This window comes from Labrus mixtus, chromosome 20, assembly GCF_963584025.1.
Source record: "Labrus mixtus chromosome 20, fLabMix1.1, whole genome shotgun sequence".
In the NCBI taxonomy this organism is placed as follows: domain Eukaryota; kingdom Metazoa; phylum Chordata; class Actinopteri; order Labriformes; family Labridae; genus Labrus; species Labrus mixtus.
This window is the reverse complement of record NC_083631.1, coordinates 15,807,831-15,822,771: the sequence shown is the minus strand read 5'-3', so window position 1 is coordinate 15,822,771 and position 14,941 is coordinate 15,807,831. Positions and strand designations below refer to the sequence as shown.

Sequence of the window (14,941 nt, the reverse complement as noted above, 5' to 3'; positions counted from 1 at the left end):
CCAATTTTTGTTTTGAAATTTTAATGGTATTGACTGTGATCTCTGCGGGTTACAGTCTGATGTTTATCCCAAAAAAGTGTGCACTTAATGTAAATCTGTCCCTCTGTGTGAGTTTGAGGTCATGCATGCACAGTACTGTGTATGTATGAGGGTGTGAGTGTGTGTGTTTCTTTGCTTTAACGTGTGCTGTTTTTACTGTTCTGTTGTTGCATACCATGATGTGATTGCAGCGTGCATGTTCGTGCCTGTGTGGGGACATCTTACCAACACCATGAATGTAGATATTTTTTTTTCTTCCAAAGGTCTTAAGAATTTATTTTCTGCTCTGCTCTGTCGTGTCATCGGTCACCTGAAAATGGTCCGCTGACACGACTTCATGACTGTCATTTTGGGTCCAGAGGCAGACGACAGCTATTAGTAATCTGTTATTGATGAACTGATTTTGACCTTTAGGAATCTTGTCACTGTCTGAAACAAAAACCAGCGTGGACTATTTAAATAATTTGCGGAGGTTTCAAGGAGAGTGAATGCTGTAATTAATCGATGGGAGTTTGTAAAAGGGACTCGGGGAGTTGAATTGCAAGATGAAATTGGGGTTAAAAAAAAAAGAAGAAAAATTGTAATTTTTCTGTAAATACTGTTTTGTATTGAGTGCTTATTGTTTCTTGTTAGTGCTTTCAGTTGGCAAAACCCTCATCTGTGACTTCTGAGGCCAGAAGTGAGTTTTTTTCACTCACGTGGGGAGAGTTTTTCGGTTCTATTCAGCTGTTTTTGTTGTTTCTTCTCTCTGTTCTGTTGGTTTATAGAGATATCTAAGACAGCAAAGCTTTACAGAGTTTGTACTGCTGATCATTTGACAAGATTTGATGTTTTCTATAGCTGAGGGTGTTCTTATGTCCTTGTAGTTCAAGTCTTTGGGCAAATAAAAATTAAAATCTTTCATGTGCGTGTTTTGTTTTTATCCTATAAAAGCAGATAAAACGTGGGTCAGCTCAGCCACGTGTGGTGTGTGGCCACCGGCAGAAAGTATGTGGATCTGACATGGCCATCTACTTTAGGGGAATGAAGAGACATACATCATACGAAGACACTTCAGATAACAGAATGCAAATGAGGAAGTTGATTGATAAAATTAAAACCAATATGATCAGTGCTCCAACTTATACAAGAAAGATCTGGATCTGGTAATTGGTCTTAGGAATGGTGGGAAAAAAAACCTCAATGTACCTGCAAAGAGGACAAAACTGAGCAAGGAGGCTTTTACTGACCTCATATTCCTTAATTGTGTATTGTAATACAGTCATACCATTGTGAGCCTATATTATAACCTACTTGTGACTATTTGGGGTCCCACAAGTATTTCTACCAGTGACGTCTTGACACATGTCTGTCTAAATAAAATAATATTTCCGTTATAAAGTGTATCACCTGGAGGCTGTTCTATCATGACAGATACAGGAAACATAATAACCATTTACTTAAGACATAAATAAGTGAACATGAGATATCCTATTTTATCTGAGATCAATTGGTTATGTCTGAGCGGTTGAATGAGGTCATCGGTACCAATGATGCGCATTAAATGGTCATAAGTATATGGACACCACAACATTAAATCCACTTCGGATATTTAAACTGCTCATTTGTAAGCTTGGTGAATTATTAGTTGTTAAAACAACGTCCACTGTCCTGTTTGCTTTCTTCCGGTTGTTTGAGCATGGCTTCGGAGACAGGAGCGTCAGAGATGCCACCGATGTTGGGCGATAATAATATAAGGTCTGGTTGTTCTTACAGCCCCCAGCGTCAAGCTTATTATCGGTACCGGAAACACACCAAATGTACTTTCAAAATAAAACCAAGTTGGCCCTGCCTGTAACACCAATTTCACAGTAACCACAGCTTTCATAGACTGATCTTGGAATATATTGGCCAAGTTTATGCAGAAAATCTAGCAGTGATATTGGAAAAAATATATATTGTGGGATGTTTTTTGGTAACAATACAATTGATGTTGACAATGGGAAATAAATAGGCCATCTTTAAATGAGCCTCAAATATCAGGTTTGGCCCCTGGTCTGTTTGTCTGTCGGCCTTTTCCTTGAAGTTGATGCACTTTTGGTTTATGTCGATTGTGGCACCCCCTTTGGTCAAAGGAGGATCATAGATTTCAATTTCTTGGATGAGTTTGGCCTGTACATGTGTAAGTAGGCTACTGTTTTTTTTTTTTTTTAAAACAAAATCTTGTCCAGCTGTCTTTTAACTCAGCCAATATGTAGCACTCATTGAGAATCTTTGATGCGTTTCCAGCTGAATACTGAGGGGTTGGGAAAGAGGTGATTTCACTCTGCCACCACAGCACAACTCCCTGGTCTTATTGATGTTGAACTTCAGTAAGTTTTTCACCAAAAGCTTGGACCATGGTTGACTACTTGCTGGCCTATCAGGTCACTGCTGCAGTTGATGCCAATCAGGTGAGTCACCAGTGCCATGTAGAAATTGCCAGTCCTTCACTGTTAAAAAGGAGAGAAGAGAAGAAGAGAATGAGAGGTAAAACAAAACCTGCATGTCAATAGCATAACACTTTAAATACCATATAAGTGATTTTAGAAAAAAAATGCAACTGTGAAGAACTTGTGAGGGTATTAATGATTTAGAAAATAACCTGATTCAGGGCAAAGATTTTAAAAATGTGGAGAGGGGTTCTTAAAACGATTTCAAATAAAAAAAAAAAAACAAGTGAAACAGAGACGGTATTTCGGGGCTTTTATTTTGAAGGTAACCCAGAATGTCGTCTGTTTCACTCCTCTGTTCGCTTCTTTACTTTTGGCCTCGTCCATGTCAGGCGGGTTTGTGTCGCTAATTTAACTGACACCTGCCCAAATAAACAGCTCAACGAGGTTCTTTTTTTAACCGGCCATGATAATGACGATGGGTGTCGCAGCAACCCGGACATGTTATCTACGTTACCTGAAGTAGACATGATGGTGTTGCCCCCCTCAGAGAATCTGCCAGGTTCAGGCTGAGTTTACGGTATGACCGGGTAAGAGAAAACCATTTTTGGGTGACATGGAAAAACACAACGTCGTTACATTGTATACAATTAATTTGTCTGAATGTGAACTGAGACGACTTATAGGCCTGTTAATAGAGTAGCTAGTAGGAGGAGCTAACGAATGCTAACTCTGTAAAGTGGAGGTAAACAGTGTTGAGTTTACTAACTACTGTCATTACAGGTGTTAGTGTTGTCGCCGTATTAACTATTGTTTCCTATTAGGAAGAAGTTGGCGACGTTGTTTTGATTGATTTTTCTTTAATATGTTGCTCTTAATATCAGGAAATAAAAAACAGCTTGACGACAAACATCAGACACATGACATCACCTGCATGTGTTTTCTTTTTTTTTCTTTTTTTTTAACAGACACACGAGTTACTAGCCATTTTTTTTTTTTTTTTTACTACTTTTTTATTCCTAAACTGGTCACTTGATGACATGGAGTCGTTGTGCTATCATTTACAATCTCTCATTGTGAGTGTGTTTTTCTGTTTCAAATCCTTCAGGTCAGAATCTCATTACTCTGCTACCAAGATTTCCCATACAGACTTTCAAATGAAAATGGAGGATATGCCCCTGTCAGGCCCAGACAACACCAAGCTGGAGGTTTAGAACTCATTCTTACTTTAAACTGTCTCCATCGCACATATGGCATGCCTTTAATCTGATGTTGTTTTTATTTTATTGTATTTTTAATGATCTTTTTTTCCCCCCACTGTTGTAGGCCTTGGTCCATGACATCTACTCTGAGCTGGTGGAAGATGCCTGTTTGGGCCTGTGTTTTGAGGTGCATCGTGCCGTGAAACAGGGCTATTTTTTCTTGGACGAAACGGACCAAGAGAGCTTGAAGGAGTTTGGTAAGAACCTTGACGTCCAGTGTCTTCCTTGGTTGTTGTTTTTCATTGGGGGTAATTGCTTTTAGTGTGTGCGCCTTATATTTCTCTTCCAGAAATTGTGGATCAACCAGGAGTGGATATATTCGGTCAAGTGTACAATCAGTGGAAAAACAAAGAGTGCGAGTGCCCGAACTGCAAAAGATTGATAGCAGCTTCCCGCTTCGCCCCGCATTTGGAGAAATGTCTCGGCATGGGCCGCAACAGCAGTCGCATTGCCAACCGCAGGTCAGCCAATAGAGATCATTCAGGACTAATCCTTGTGTTAACCAAAACTGAATATTAACATCTAATCAGATGACCAAAATGATTTGTTTTACCTTTTTTTTTTTACAGGCTAGCCAGCAATAACAACATGAGCAAATCAGAGAGCGATCAGGAAGACAATGATGACCTCAACGATAACGACTGGTCGTACGGGGCAGAGAAAAAAGGTCAGCATTTAGAATTTGTTAAAGAAAAAAATAATTAAAGACGGCTATTTGGAAACTTCCGCATGATAAACATGTTTTTTTCTATGTCACAGCAAAGAAGAGGAAGTCAGATAAGGTATTTTTGCACTGGTGTTACTTTTTGACTTAATATACTGTTTTAATACATGTCATAAGGATAATCTGATTGAAATGATTTTATCTGTGCAGAATCAAAATTCTCCAAGACGATCCAAATCTTTGAAACATAAAAACGGTGAGTAGAGAAGTCAGACATCAGAGGTCTTAATCAGACCGCAGGGTAATGTAATACAAGCATCAGCTAACACACGGCCCGAATTGCAAATGTCAGTCAAAATGCAATATTCACTGAATACACAGAGACTAAAAGTTGAAGGAATTTTGCTAATTTATAGGAAACGTTTTGGGAACGTCATGCAAGTTAATGTGCAAAGCTGCATAACTTGTGACTAGCTTGTTAATGACATGTCATAATGATATATTAGAGAGTTTATTTAAGTATTGATTGGCATCTGTGACGGACAATTCAAGGGACTGTTATCCTGCAAAACAGTGCGTAAAGACAACTGTTATTGGGTTAATTGGCCATAGTGAAGAAAGATCATTTTATAGGAGAAGCTAACTAATTTCTATTAGCTCATTAGCATTGGATCTTCAGCCTCTTCCAGTGGTGATGAGGGTGCATGTGGTGTAGAGAAGAGAACTCACTTTCTTTGTTTTTGTTTTGTTTTTCCCCAGGTGAGCTGGGGAGCGGTGTCGCGTCAGAGCCTTACAAGGTGAAAGATCCTCCTTTCTTCATGCTTCATGCAAGAGCACGACGTTAGTTAGGATTTGTTTTGTGCGGCGCAAAGTGCTGATTACCGTTCTTGTTCCCTTTTCAGTACAACTATAATACTGGCATCAATTATGAAACACTGGGTCCTGATGAAGTGCGATCCTTTTTAACGACAGTAAGCATCCTGCGCCAAAGCAGCCAAGCATGTGAAGATTTGTAGCAATTTTTTAATCAAGCAGATGTTGATCCTAAAATTTTGATTATTTTTTTTACTACAGCAATGTGGGGTGATCTCTGAGCACACCAAGAAGATGTGTACCAGGTAATTACTTTAAAATCCACCGGCTCATAGATTAAACAGCTGGTGAAACTTCGTCGCTGTTGGAGAAAACGTAGCTGCATCCGTGGTGCTTACATCTGTCATTACACAGGATGGTGTCAGGTATTGTGACACTAGGCCCTCTAATGTTGTCTCCTAATTCTTACCTTTTCATGTGCTTCAGTTTCTGTGAAACAAAATCTCATCGAGAAGTCGTCTGGACTTAAAATCGTTGTTGCATGTGTAATCTGGACACATGATCAGCTTCATGAATGTATTTCTTTGAAAATGATCATGTGTAGTATGTTGGGACTAACTCAGGGGTACACAAGTGGCAAATCATGCAAAAAAAAAAAAAAAAACATCAAACAATTCCAAACAGAATCCTAATTGAGCAGAGACCCTGTCAGTGACCAACCTGTGACATTCCATAACCTGTAACTCCTCATTCCTGCTCCGCTCCTTCTGATTGGTCACTGATTGTGTCCGTCCAACCTCCCTCCCTGGCTGTATCAGTGTTTGGCGTTGGGGTGGGGGGGGCCGTCAGTCGGGGATGTAAAATGCCACCTTGTGTCCCACCAGGTCTCAGCGGTGTCCCCAGCACACGGACGAACAGAGGAGGGCCGTCAGGGTGTTCCTCCTGGGGCCGTCCGCGTGAGTGTGCCCTGTCCCCCTTCCTTTCCTACCTCCCCTCCCTCACCTGCAGGTTTTACTTAACAAAAGTCATGTTTGAATGAGCGTTGTGCAGACGCTTGCTGACCCAGTTCACTGTTTTATGATCCTGTTGCCCGTGTCAGAGATCGAACAGAACTATCCTGCCTGCCAGTGTTGTTGTGAACACTGTGGTTCAGGCCTGGGGCCCAGCTCTCATGTGTTACCAGGAGAAGAGTACGCTGCAGATGAAGGGAAACTAAGTGTGCTGTAAACCTTTCACACTGCCACCAGTGTCTTTCCCTTCACAGAGCCTTTTCTCTCGCCTGTTATTAGCCGAACACATCAACATCAGCTTGTGAGACACCAAGCTCAAAGAAAACTATTACTTTCTCTTTTTTTTTTTTTTTTTTTGGCATTTTGCCCTTCTTGGAAAGGAGAGCCAAAGCGAGACAGGAAATGTGGCGAGGAGAGAGTGGGGGTAGGCATCATGTGGTCGTGGTTGGAAGTCAAACCTGCGACCGATGCGTCGACTACAGCCTCTGCGCTCAGGGCGTCCGCTTTAACGACTGAGCTAAACCAGCACCACTACCAAACTCTGTTCTCGTTTTAGCATTATTATTTTTGCAGTCCATTTTACAACAGCCACAAGTGTTACTTTCTATCACAACCCAAGATCACACAGTAAATGTTCAAATGTATTTACTCTTAAATTCAGATTATTGTAGTGTTAAAACTTTGTAGTGCATATCGTACTGATAATTACACTTGTTCATTGCAGAAACTGAAGTGTGTGTGTATTGACCGTGACATTGATTTATAAGAAAGATTATAAACCCTTCCACACATCTCTTAAAATCCTTTATGGGCTACCAGCCACAAGACTAAAGTTCACTAAATCAGCATTTTACTTTGTTAAACTGTGCAGCAGTCTCCATGCAGGCACAGATGTTAGTATTGTATTAGTGGCTAACTGCTCAAATCAACAAGCTTCCTGCTAACAGAACAGTACTGGTGTCAGAAGTTTCAAATCAAAAGTACACTCATTTACTTTTGATTCATATTATGATTATGAGACGGGGGTTGAATTTGTCAAATAAAGAGCTTTGGTAAAAATGGCATTGATATTACTTTTTTGATATTACCCAACCAGTCTAACAGAACCTGTCTGTGTCTGTGTTACATGTTGTAGGACTTCACTGCCTGATGCAGAGGCCGTGGTGGAGAGCGACAGTTTCGATATTCCGGATGGACAGACCCTGATGAGCCGCCTGCAGTGGGAAGACTCCCCAGATATTTCACCTGCTGACTCTGCCTCATCTAAAGCCAGTAAGGAAGTTAAAAGTGCATCACAATGGATTTTTTTTTTTTAGAATACAAGTAAAAGAGAGGTAACTTGCTGTCCCTCTCACAGGTACTAACCATTCAGATTCGAGGAGGCCCAAGAAAAAGAAGAGGACACCTCTCAGTTTGAACGCTGTAGGAGGCGTTGGAGGAGGAGGAGGAGGAGTGGGAAATGTGACAGGAGGAAGCAGCAGCAGCAGCTCTCAGAGTAATATCAGCTTACCGACCAAAAAAAAGAGGCCCAAACTCCCAGCACCTTCCATCTCCAGTATCTACGATGACTTAAACTAAGTTCTGTCTGAACGCCTTTCTTTTCAGTTCCTCCTGTCATGACCACATGTACAAGTTTGAACAGGATTGAATGACACGTCATTTAGTAGTTCTTATTTATTTATTCCTTGACAAGGTAAGAAGTTAAATAAACATACTCCCCTCTGTCCTAAACAATCGTGTTTTTGTAAAGTAACAAAAGTCCAGTCAGATCTGGAGGAACTTGAGCCGTTGTCATCCAAAGATGTGACACCGTTAATCCACTGACGTTATGCAGTAAGGCCTGTTACTTGGCCTGTCACACAAAAAAATAACCTTTTTAAATGAAACCATTGGAGCAAATATGCAGAGAAATTGATGAGCTTAATCATTTTGAATCAGAGCCAAGCTGTCTGAGAAAATTCCAAATGTTAATTACAGTGCCATGTTAGGGTCATTGAGTGAATTTTATGTGTCTGGTTGATAGGTCAATCTTTTAGCCCACTTGCAAATGCTGCTTAGTTTTGGTCTTTCATAGTTTTTCTGCCCTAAAACCTTACATTTTGATTTATATAGTTTGCATTTGTTGCACATAAAACTAAAACTGCTTTTCATTTCAACACTCAACACAAGTTTACCTGATTTCTCATTACTCAGTGGCTTTTTAACTCTAGCGTTGTATTGCACAGTTGTGTTTGAGTGCCTCTTTTTTGCTGACTTGCATTCAGTGTGTAGTTTGTATATGCATGTATGTATGTATGTGTGTGTGTAGTTCATGTATATATATTTTCATAAAACTATGCATCCAAGAATGTGACATTCCTCGAGTGTGAGTGCCGTTTAAAATATTTCATTTTTTTCTTAATGACATCACCTATATAATTCATCTTTTATTAGTCAACGCCTTTAACGTGATACTGTATGTACATGATTAGATATTTGATTGACCAGCAGGCTTTGGAGAAACTTGTACAGTTAATGTATATATATGACGTGTGTGTCAGAAAACTAAACATGAATCTTGCGTCTTGTTTTTGTCTGAACAATCATTGTGGTGTGTAGTTTTGTTCACTTTAAAGATCATGTGATCTGTGCTGCAGTTCTGCTTGTCATTCACACTGAGGAGTCTGTTACTGTTGGGAGATGTGTTACATGCTTTAGAGGATGGATGCACTATTTCACTTGTACATATTTCTTTATTTAGTTGATGTTAAAAGAAACATTTTGTTTTTCTTGATTGGATAAACCAACACACAATGTTAACTCTTACTATTGTTGATTAGAAGGATACATTTTGTTTGTATATTGACACAAAACTTAGGGACTGTATGAATTTATGAGGAAGTAGAGAAAACAAGGGGTTAAAAGGTATCAGTCCATCAAAATGTCTCGTATGCACTTTTGACATTTTCAGGACAGCCTGTCCCTGCCCCCCTATTTCACTCTTGGGCTGGAAGAAAAAAATCTTCCTGCAGCCAGAGTGATGGAAATAAAAAAAAACCTGCAGCACCTTTGAATGGTTCACTTCACTTTAGAAAACTCTCAGACAGTCCAGTTGACCAGTCAAAAGTAACAGACATTAAAAATGTCACTTCTAACCACGCCCTTTAGCTATTTTCATTAACTATTTGATCTGTAGCAAGTTCCCTTTTCCGTGTTTTCAAAATAAAAGATAGTTTTTTATCCAAACTGGAAGTAAAGCACACTTAGCTTCACACTACAAAATGAGAAATAAAACCATGAAATTGTTTTTTTGACATGCAAAATAATGGAATTTCAATCATGACATTAGAAATGCACTTTATTGTGATCACCTGTTGAAATTTAGCAATTGACATATTTTTTCAACAGTTCATTTGCAAGCCCTATATTTATCAATTCTAATCCATGATGTTTAAATCCTTTGGGATGTGTAGTAAGGAAATATAAAATACCTTGATGAATTTCAAACTGTTTGTTTTCACTGTGTAAAGTATTTTATTTCAGTATATATTGCTAAAAAGTTGTCATACACTCCCAAAAGTATATTGCATTGTGTTGTTTTTCTCAAAATTGGTTGGCAAAGCCTTATAATCCAAATATGGTTAAGATTTTAAATGAATTGGATTGAGGCCTTTTTTCCCCCTTTGGCTTTTTCCACTAAGGTCTTGTGATGTGCACTAAAGATGAATGAACTGTTTTTGTGATACTTCAATAAATGTGATTCATTTTTCCTTGAAGATGTAATCAGCTGATATTTTCTCTTGATGCTATTTGTGTATCTGTTTTGCAAGTATGAATGCAACAATATAAGCCCCAGTGTTGTGAATTTTCTACACTTTTTTTATGCAGAACATCTCTGTGCTTGTGTCAATGAGTGAACATAGTGTTTCTTAACTGATGGACATGCATCATCTTTGTTTATTAATAAACACAGGGGCTCGCTTCTTGAGACTCCAAACAGACACTTCAACCACTTTGGTTTAAAATGCTTTAATTTGAGACATCACTGAAGCCAGAGCAGTCCAGCAGAATCAGGAGAGGGTCCATACCCCACTCCAAATCTTTAAGTGCCAGATGCAGGTTCATCTGATTCATTCTATCATTTTATTTACAGAAAATACACAATATATTTACAATATCTTCTCCAAAGGTCTCTATTTTATTGACTAGTGATTATTGAAATTAGCCTATCTCTACAAAGCAATATCTTTTCAGCAACAAAAGTATCTGAATTTTCCGGCCTAGCACTGATGCAGCTGTACAGTCCACGTTAGCTAACATAGAGCTTGAATCATTGGAAGAACACAAAGTAACGATAAAAGAGAAAAACTGGAACGCAGAACAGTGAGTGGTTCCAAACAGTATTAGATTCTTGCAATTACCTGTTAATTATATCTTTTTTTTTTTTTTTTTTTAAACACAAACAGAGGCCTTTGAGACTAATGACGAACAGGAAAGCGTCATGATCTTTAGCAACAATAAAAGCAGACAGAGAGACATTTTTTAAAGCATGGGGCTGACGACAATTTTGTTTTTTCTAGAGTTGCTAAGCTATGGTTTAGTTATAGCTGGTTATTATTTACCCCACATATTGTAAAATCATCTGTTTTGTTTTTATCTTGGTGCATGCACAAACAGGCTCACCTAGCCACCCACACACTCACCACACACAGTGCAGGATCCAATCAGCTGTGGCTATGCACTAAGCAACTCTTTTAATATGTCCAATATGTCTGTCCCTCCAAACATAACCCACTGCTGTAGTTATTTTTACATAACCTCTCAACATTCAACTATAAGCGTGTGCCCTCTTCTCTGCATTTTTTTCAGCGGCTGTGCATCCCAAATATCAGAAAGCTGAAGAACACAGTGACTCCCACGAGGGAGATGGTCGCTGGGGCAGTGAAGAACTGCCTGTAGTTGATGCGGAAGTACCATACCACAGCCAGTATCACCACAAACACAGGCACCACCAGGCTGCCGGTGCTGATGGCCACTCCGGCAGCCCTGAATCCTCCAGATACCCCGGACCCGACCCCAGACTGAGCCCCTTCCTCTGGAGAGGGCTCGTGCAGGGTCTGGGAGATGTGGCAGTGGATTACGCTGTTGTGTGCGATGTTCAGGGATAACAGAGTCCTCTTGGGATCCTGCAGTAATTGGCCTTGGTAGATGAGTTTAATTTGATGCTCCCGACCTGAGAAGTATTTACTGAGACGGAGAGAGGGTAAAAGATATATTAGAATAGGCATTTAAGGAAAATATGTTTTTGTAGTTTCTGTAGTGAGTGAGATTGGAAGATGAACATCAATCTCTTGTCTTAACAATAGATAAAAAGCTACTGATGGTTGCTCAGCTTAGCATAAAGAAAGGAAGCAAAGGGAAAGAGCTAGCCAGGCTCCATCCGAAGGTTACAAGCTGTTTAGTCCTGTTTCCAGTCTTAATGCTAAGCTTAACTATCTAAACTCCTTCCATGCATTCATGAGAATCGTATCCATCTTTTCATCCCACTCTGCAAGAAAGCAAGCATGCACATGTCCTTAAAAAGTACAACTTGTTTTCCTTTTAATGAACATGCTTTTATAGGACCAACCTTTTCAGTACTCCCACTGTATCCTGTGGTTCTACAACAGCTACCTCCTCCGTATCATTTAAAAACTTAAGGCGAACAGAGATGAGTGGTGTAGTAGCAGTAGTGGTGGGGGTGATGGTGCTGGACAACACTGGGAAATGCATCAATATCTTTTTATCTTCCTCCTCCAGCTCCTCGTCCTCCTCCTCATCCTCCACTTCATCATCCTCCTCATCTGAAGCCTGCAGCCGTCCAGCCTGTGATTGTTTGCTCTGTATGTCCAGCAGCAGATCTGTCCTGACCCCGTCGGCACCCTCCCCTGTTCCCTCACCCTCTCCTCTCTCTGTCCCTTGTTCACTGTCGTCAGGCTTGTTCTCCTGCGAGGGCGAAGGAGTCTGCTGTTCCGAGGTGTCAGCGCTGGGGGACCCCCCACTGTAGCTGTCGGGGCCTCCCAGTCTGATCAGAGAGGCATGGGCGCCCACGGTGAGGATGGTGCCCAGTATGTGATCTCCCCGGTCGGCCACATGTGTCGAGAGCCAAGCGAATACAAGGGCCAGGACCAGGAGCAACATTCCCCCTGCTGCGGTCACCTCACCCTCCATCCCATCCAACATGGTCAGTGCACACACTGCCATCTCTGTTCACCAAACCTGCAGACACAAAAAAAAAATACATCCGCTAAACAATGTGACCAAAAAAGTGGAATGTGTGTGCAGCCTTCACCTTTATTATCGGTCCTATAATTAAGCCGTTGTAGGCAATGTTGTTAATCATGCCATTTTTTTGGGAGGATCTACCACAACAGACATTCATATTACAGCTTCACAATTGAATTGCCAGGATTATTATTATTATAATTATTAATTATTATTATTAGGCTGCAACGTATGCTTAATTTCAACATTGTTTAATCATACTTATCTCACTACTACCTCTACAATGACAGGACAAAGTAAAATTACTACGACTTATTAAAATTACTATATTCAGCCATTAGGACCTTCAATATTGTAAAAGCATCAGTTCAAGACCCAAAGTCTCCCGTTTTGTCCAACTTATTCTCCAAACCCAGATGTATTTTTTTCATTTTTTTATTTAACAAGACGACAAATGTGTCAATTATTTAAAAAAAATCAAGAAGCTGGACTGGGCATTTTTGCTGAATCAATTGTGATCCACCATTTATTGAACCAGTAGGGTTTATATTTCATGTCAATTCATTATGCATTTTTGAAAAGACGAATCTATCAAAACACACAGTTCATTCACTATATTGTGAAACTCTGGGTCCTGTTTTTTTTTCTTCTCCAAGCATCTTTTGAAGAAATTATATTCTACAATTCACTTAGCTTTTATCCAAAGCGACGTACATGAGAGAGTAAGAACAACACAAATTATATATACACCTGATAACACAATGAAACCACTATAATGATACAAAAAAAAGCACCTCTGGCCATGCATCATGATATAGGTTCTATTCTGGTAGAGTTGACTAAGCCTTTGCATGTTTAAGCCAAAGGCTACCTTACACAAGACCCTGATTGGAGTTTACACAATATTTGGATCCTTACGCGTCTCCTCACACAATAAATACTTTAAAACGGAGAGTCAGTAACCGGCTGGAGATAGGTTTTCTATCTTAATGAGAGAAATATTGTCTTTTTTAAGAGAAACAACAATGTGGAGAGCGCATTAGCATTATGTAGGTTGTGTTACTTAACATAAAGACACGCAGCAGCCTTTAAGGGCTGGTCAACAGCTGTTTCTTGTAGCTGAGAGCAAGCTATGTTCAAACAGCCAGCTGATCAAAACAAGGTTTCCTCCTGCCACGTTAGTAGTTACACTTGACTTTAGCCCTTTCAGACAAAACGTTACCCTTTTTCACAACCAAAACCTTCCGCCCTGCCAACTTGTTGAGGTGCAGTTTATTCCGGTGTCGCTAGTTAATGAGCTGAAGTTAGCTTTGAATGCTAGCCTACTTTGCTAGCCGAATAACGACCTTCGGCGTTTTGCAAATCTGGCTGCTCCATTTGTTATGTCTTCAACAGTTTCCAGAGCGAAAACGGACGTCGTGGGAAATGTATGCGTGTATTCAATGTGCAGATATGAAACGAGCTTACCTGCCAGCTATGAATTCAGAGCATGTTTGAAGACGAGGCTCTCAGTGCTGGCTAGTTAGCAGCTGCTTCTTTAACATGATAAACACAGAGGCGTTGAGACGGTGTGACGTCACCACGTATTTACGGAGCCTGTCGCGGCGTTTGTTTTGGAAATGGGGTCACGCCTGTTGCACCTCATATTATTATCATTCACACCAGTTGAATTCTACATTCAGGATAAAAATGGTGTGGCAGATTTGTGTGTGCATTTTCAAGTCTGGTGATTTAAGACAAAGGAAATATATAAAGTGCACAGATTGTATTCATTAAGTCAATTTTACGGAATTCTACATTAGGATAGTACTTTATTGATCCCCAGAGGGGAAATTCGGGCGTTACAGCAGCACAGACAAGAAAGCTCAAAAATACACATTTAACAGAATAGATTAGATAAATAAAAATAAAAACAGGGGCTATATACACAGTACAAAGTGAATGATGAAGTTAACTGGGGGGAATTGAGAATTGAGACAGTATTTGCAGAGAATGACAAGATAATAGGCTATATATAGTATTTTTTACTTATATAGCTAAAATAATAATTTCAGCAAAGTTAACTTAAGGTATTACATTTTAAAAAGGACTCCTAGTGGGCCCGTTTGGTGTTTTATTATAATAATTGAAATATTTATACTAAGGTAAATGGACTTGAGCTTATATAGTGCTTTTCTAGTCTTCCAACTACTCAAAGTGCTTTTACACCACATGTCACACCCACCCATTCACACCCTTTCACACACTCATGGTAGTGGTCACTATGTAGTATCATCCATCAGAGGTAACTAATACCATTCATACACCACCACTGAAGCAGAGGGAGCAATTCAGGGTTAAGTGTCTTGCACAAGGACACATCGGACATATTGCTCAGCTGGGGATTGAACCCTCGACCTTCCGGTTGAGAGGCGACGACTCTACCAACTGAGCCACACCCGCCCGTGTGTAAGCATGTACTTAATATTGTAACTAGGTAGGCCTATCATTTTGTTAATA

General features: G+C 39.9%; 2 protein-coding genes across 4 annotated transcripts; one reads left to right on the top strand and one right to left on the bottom strand.

Annotated features, from left to right (window-relative positions):
• The first annotated feature begins 2,885 nt into the window (after positions 1 to 2,885).
• Positions 2,886 to 10,043, top strand: atxn7l3a (ataxin 7 like 3a). Of its 3 annotated transcripts, none has more exons than XM_061065610.1 (13): positions 2,886 to 3,040; positions 3,559 to 3,658; positions 3,777 to 3,909; positions 4,002 to 4,173; positions 4,282 to 4,379; positions 4,472 to 4,494; positions 4,587 to 4,632; positions 5,136 to 5,173; positions 5,279 to 5,347; positions 5,451 to 5,494; positions 6,074 to 6,145; positions 7,335 to 7,471; positions 7,557 to 10,043. In XM_061065610.1, the coding sequence occupies exons 1-13, from the start codon at positions 3,033 to 3,035 to the stop codon at positions 7,775 to 7,777; spliced, it is 1,161 nt and encodes a 386-aa protein (XP_060921593.1). In that variant the 5' UTR covers positions 2,886 to 3,032; the 3' UTR covers positions 7,778 to 10,043. The 3 variants fall into 3 exon arrangements, with proteins under 3 accessions (XP_060921593.1, XP_060921595.1, XP_060921594.1); XM_061065611.1 differs by having other exon boundaries at positions 2,909 to 3,030; XM_061065612.1 differs by lacking the exon at positions 6,074 to 6,145.
• Positions 10,044 to 10,191: 148 nt separating this feature from the next.
• Positions 10,192 to 14,052, bottom strand: tmub2 (transmembrane and ubiquitin-like domain containing 2). Its single transcript, XM_061065614.1, has 3 exons — positions 13,910 to 14,052; positions 11,808 to 12,436; positions 10,192 to 11,425 (listed from the first exon to the last, which is right to left on the bottom strand). The coding sequence occupies exons 2-3, from the start codon at positions 12,419 to 12,421 to the stop codon at positions 11,044 to 11,046; spliced, it is 996 nt and encodes a 331-aa protein (XP_060921597.1). The 5' UTR covers positions 12,422 to 12,436; positions 13,910 to 14,052; the 3' UTR covers positions 10,192 to 11,043.
• Between the last annotated feature and the right edge of the window lie 889 nt (positions 14,053 to 14,941).

Bases quoted from the DNA above. Each gene is read 5' to 3' on its own strand.
- tmub2 (XM_061065614.1), bottom strand. From the start codon at position 12,421: ATGGCAGTGTGTGCACTGACCATGTTGGATGGGATGGAGGGTGAGGTG. The intron at 11,426-11,807 runs GTTGGTCCTATA...TCTCCGTCTCAG, and splicing joins ACAGTGGGAGTACTGAAAAG to TAAATACTTCTCAGGTCGGG.
- atxn7l3a (XM_061065610.1), top strand. The intron at 4,174-4,281 runs GTCAGCCAATAG...TTTTTTTTACAG, and splicing joins AGTCGCATTGCCAACCGCAG to GCTAGCCAGCAATAACAACA. The intron at 4,633-5,135 runs GTGAGTAGAGAA...GTTTTTCCCCAG, and splicing joins ATCTTTGAAACATAAAAACG to GTGAGCTGGGGAGCGGTGTC.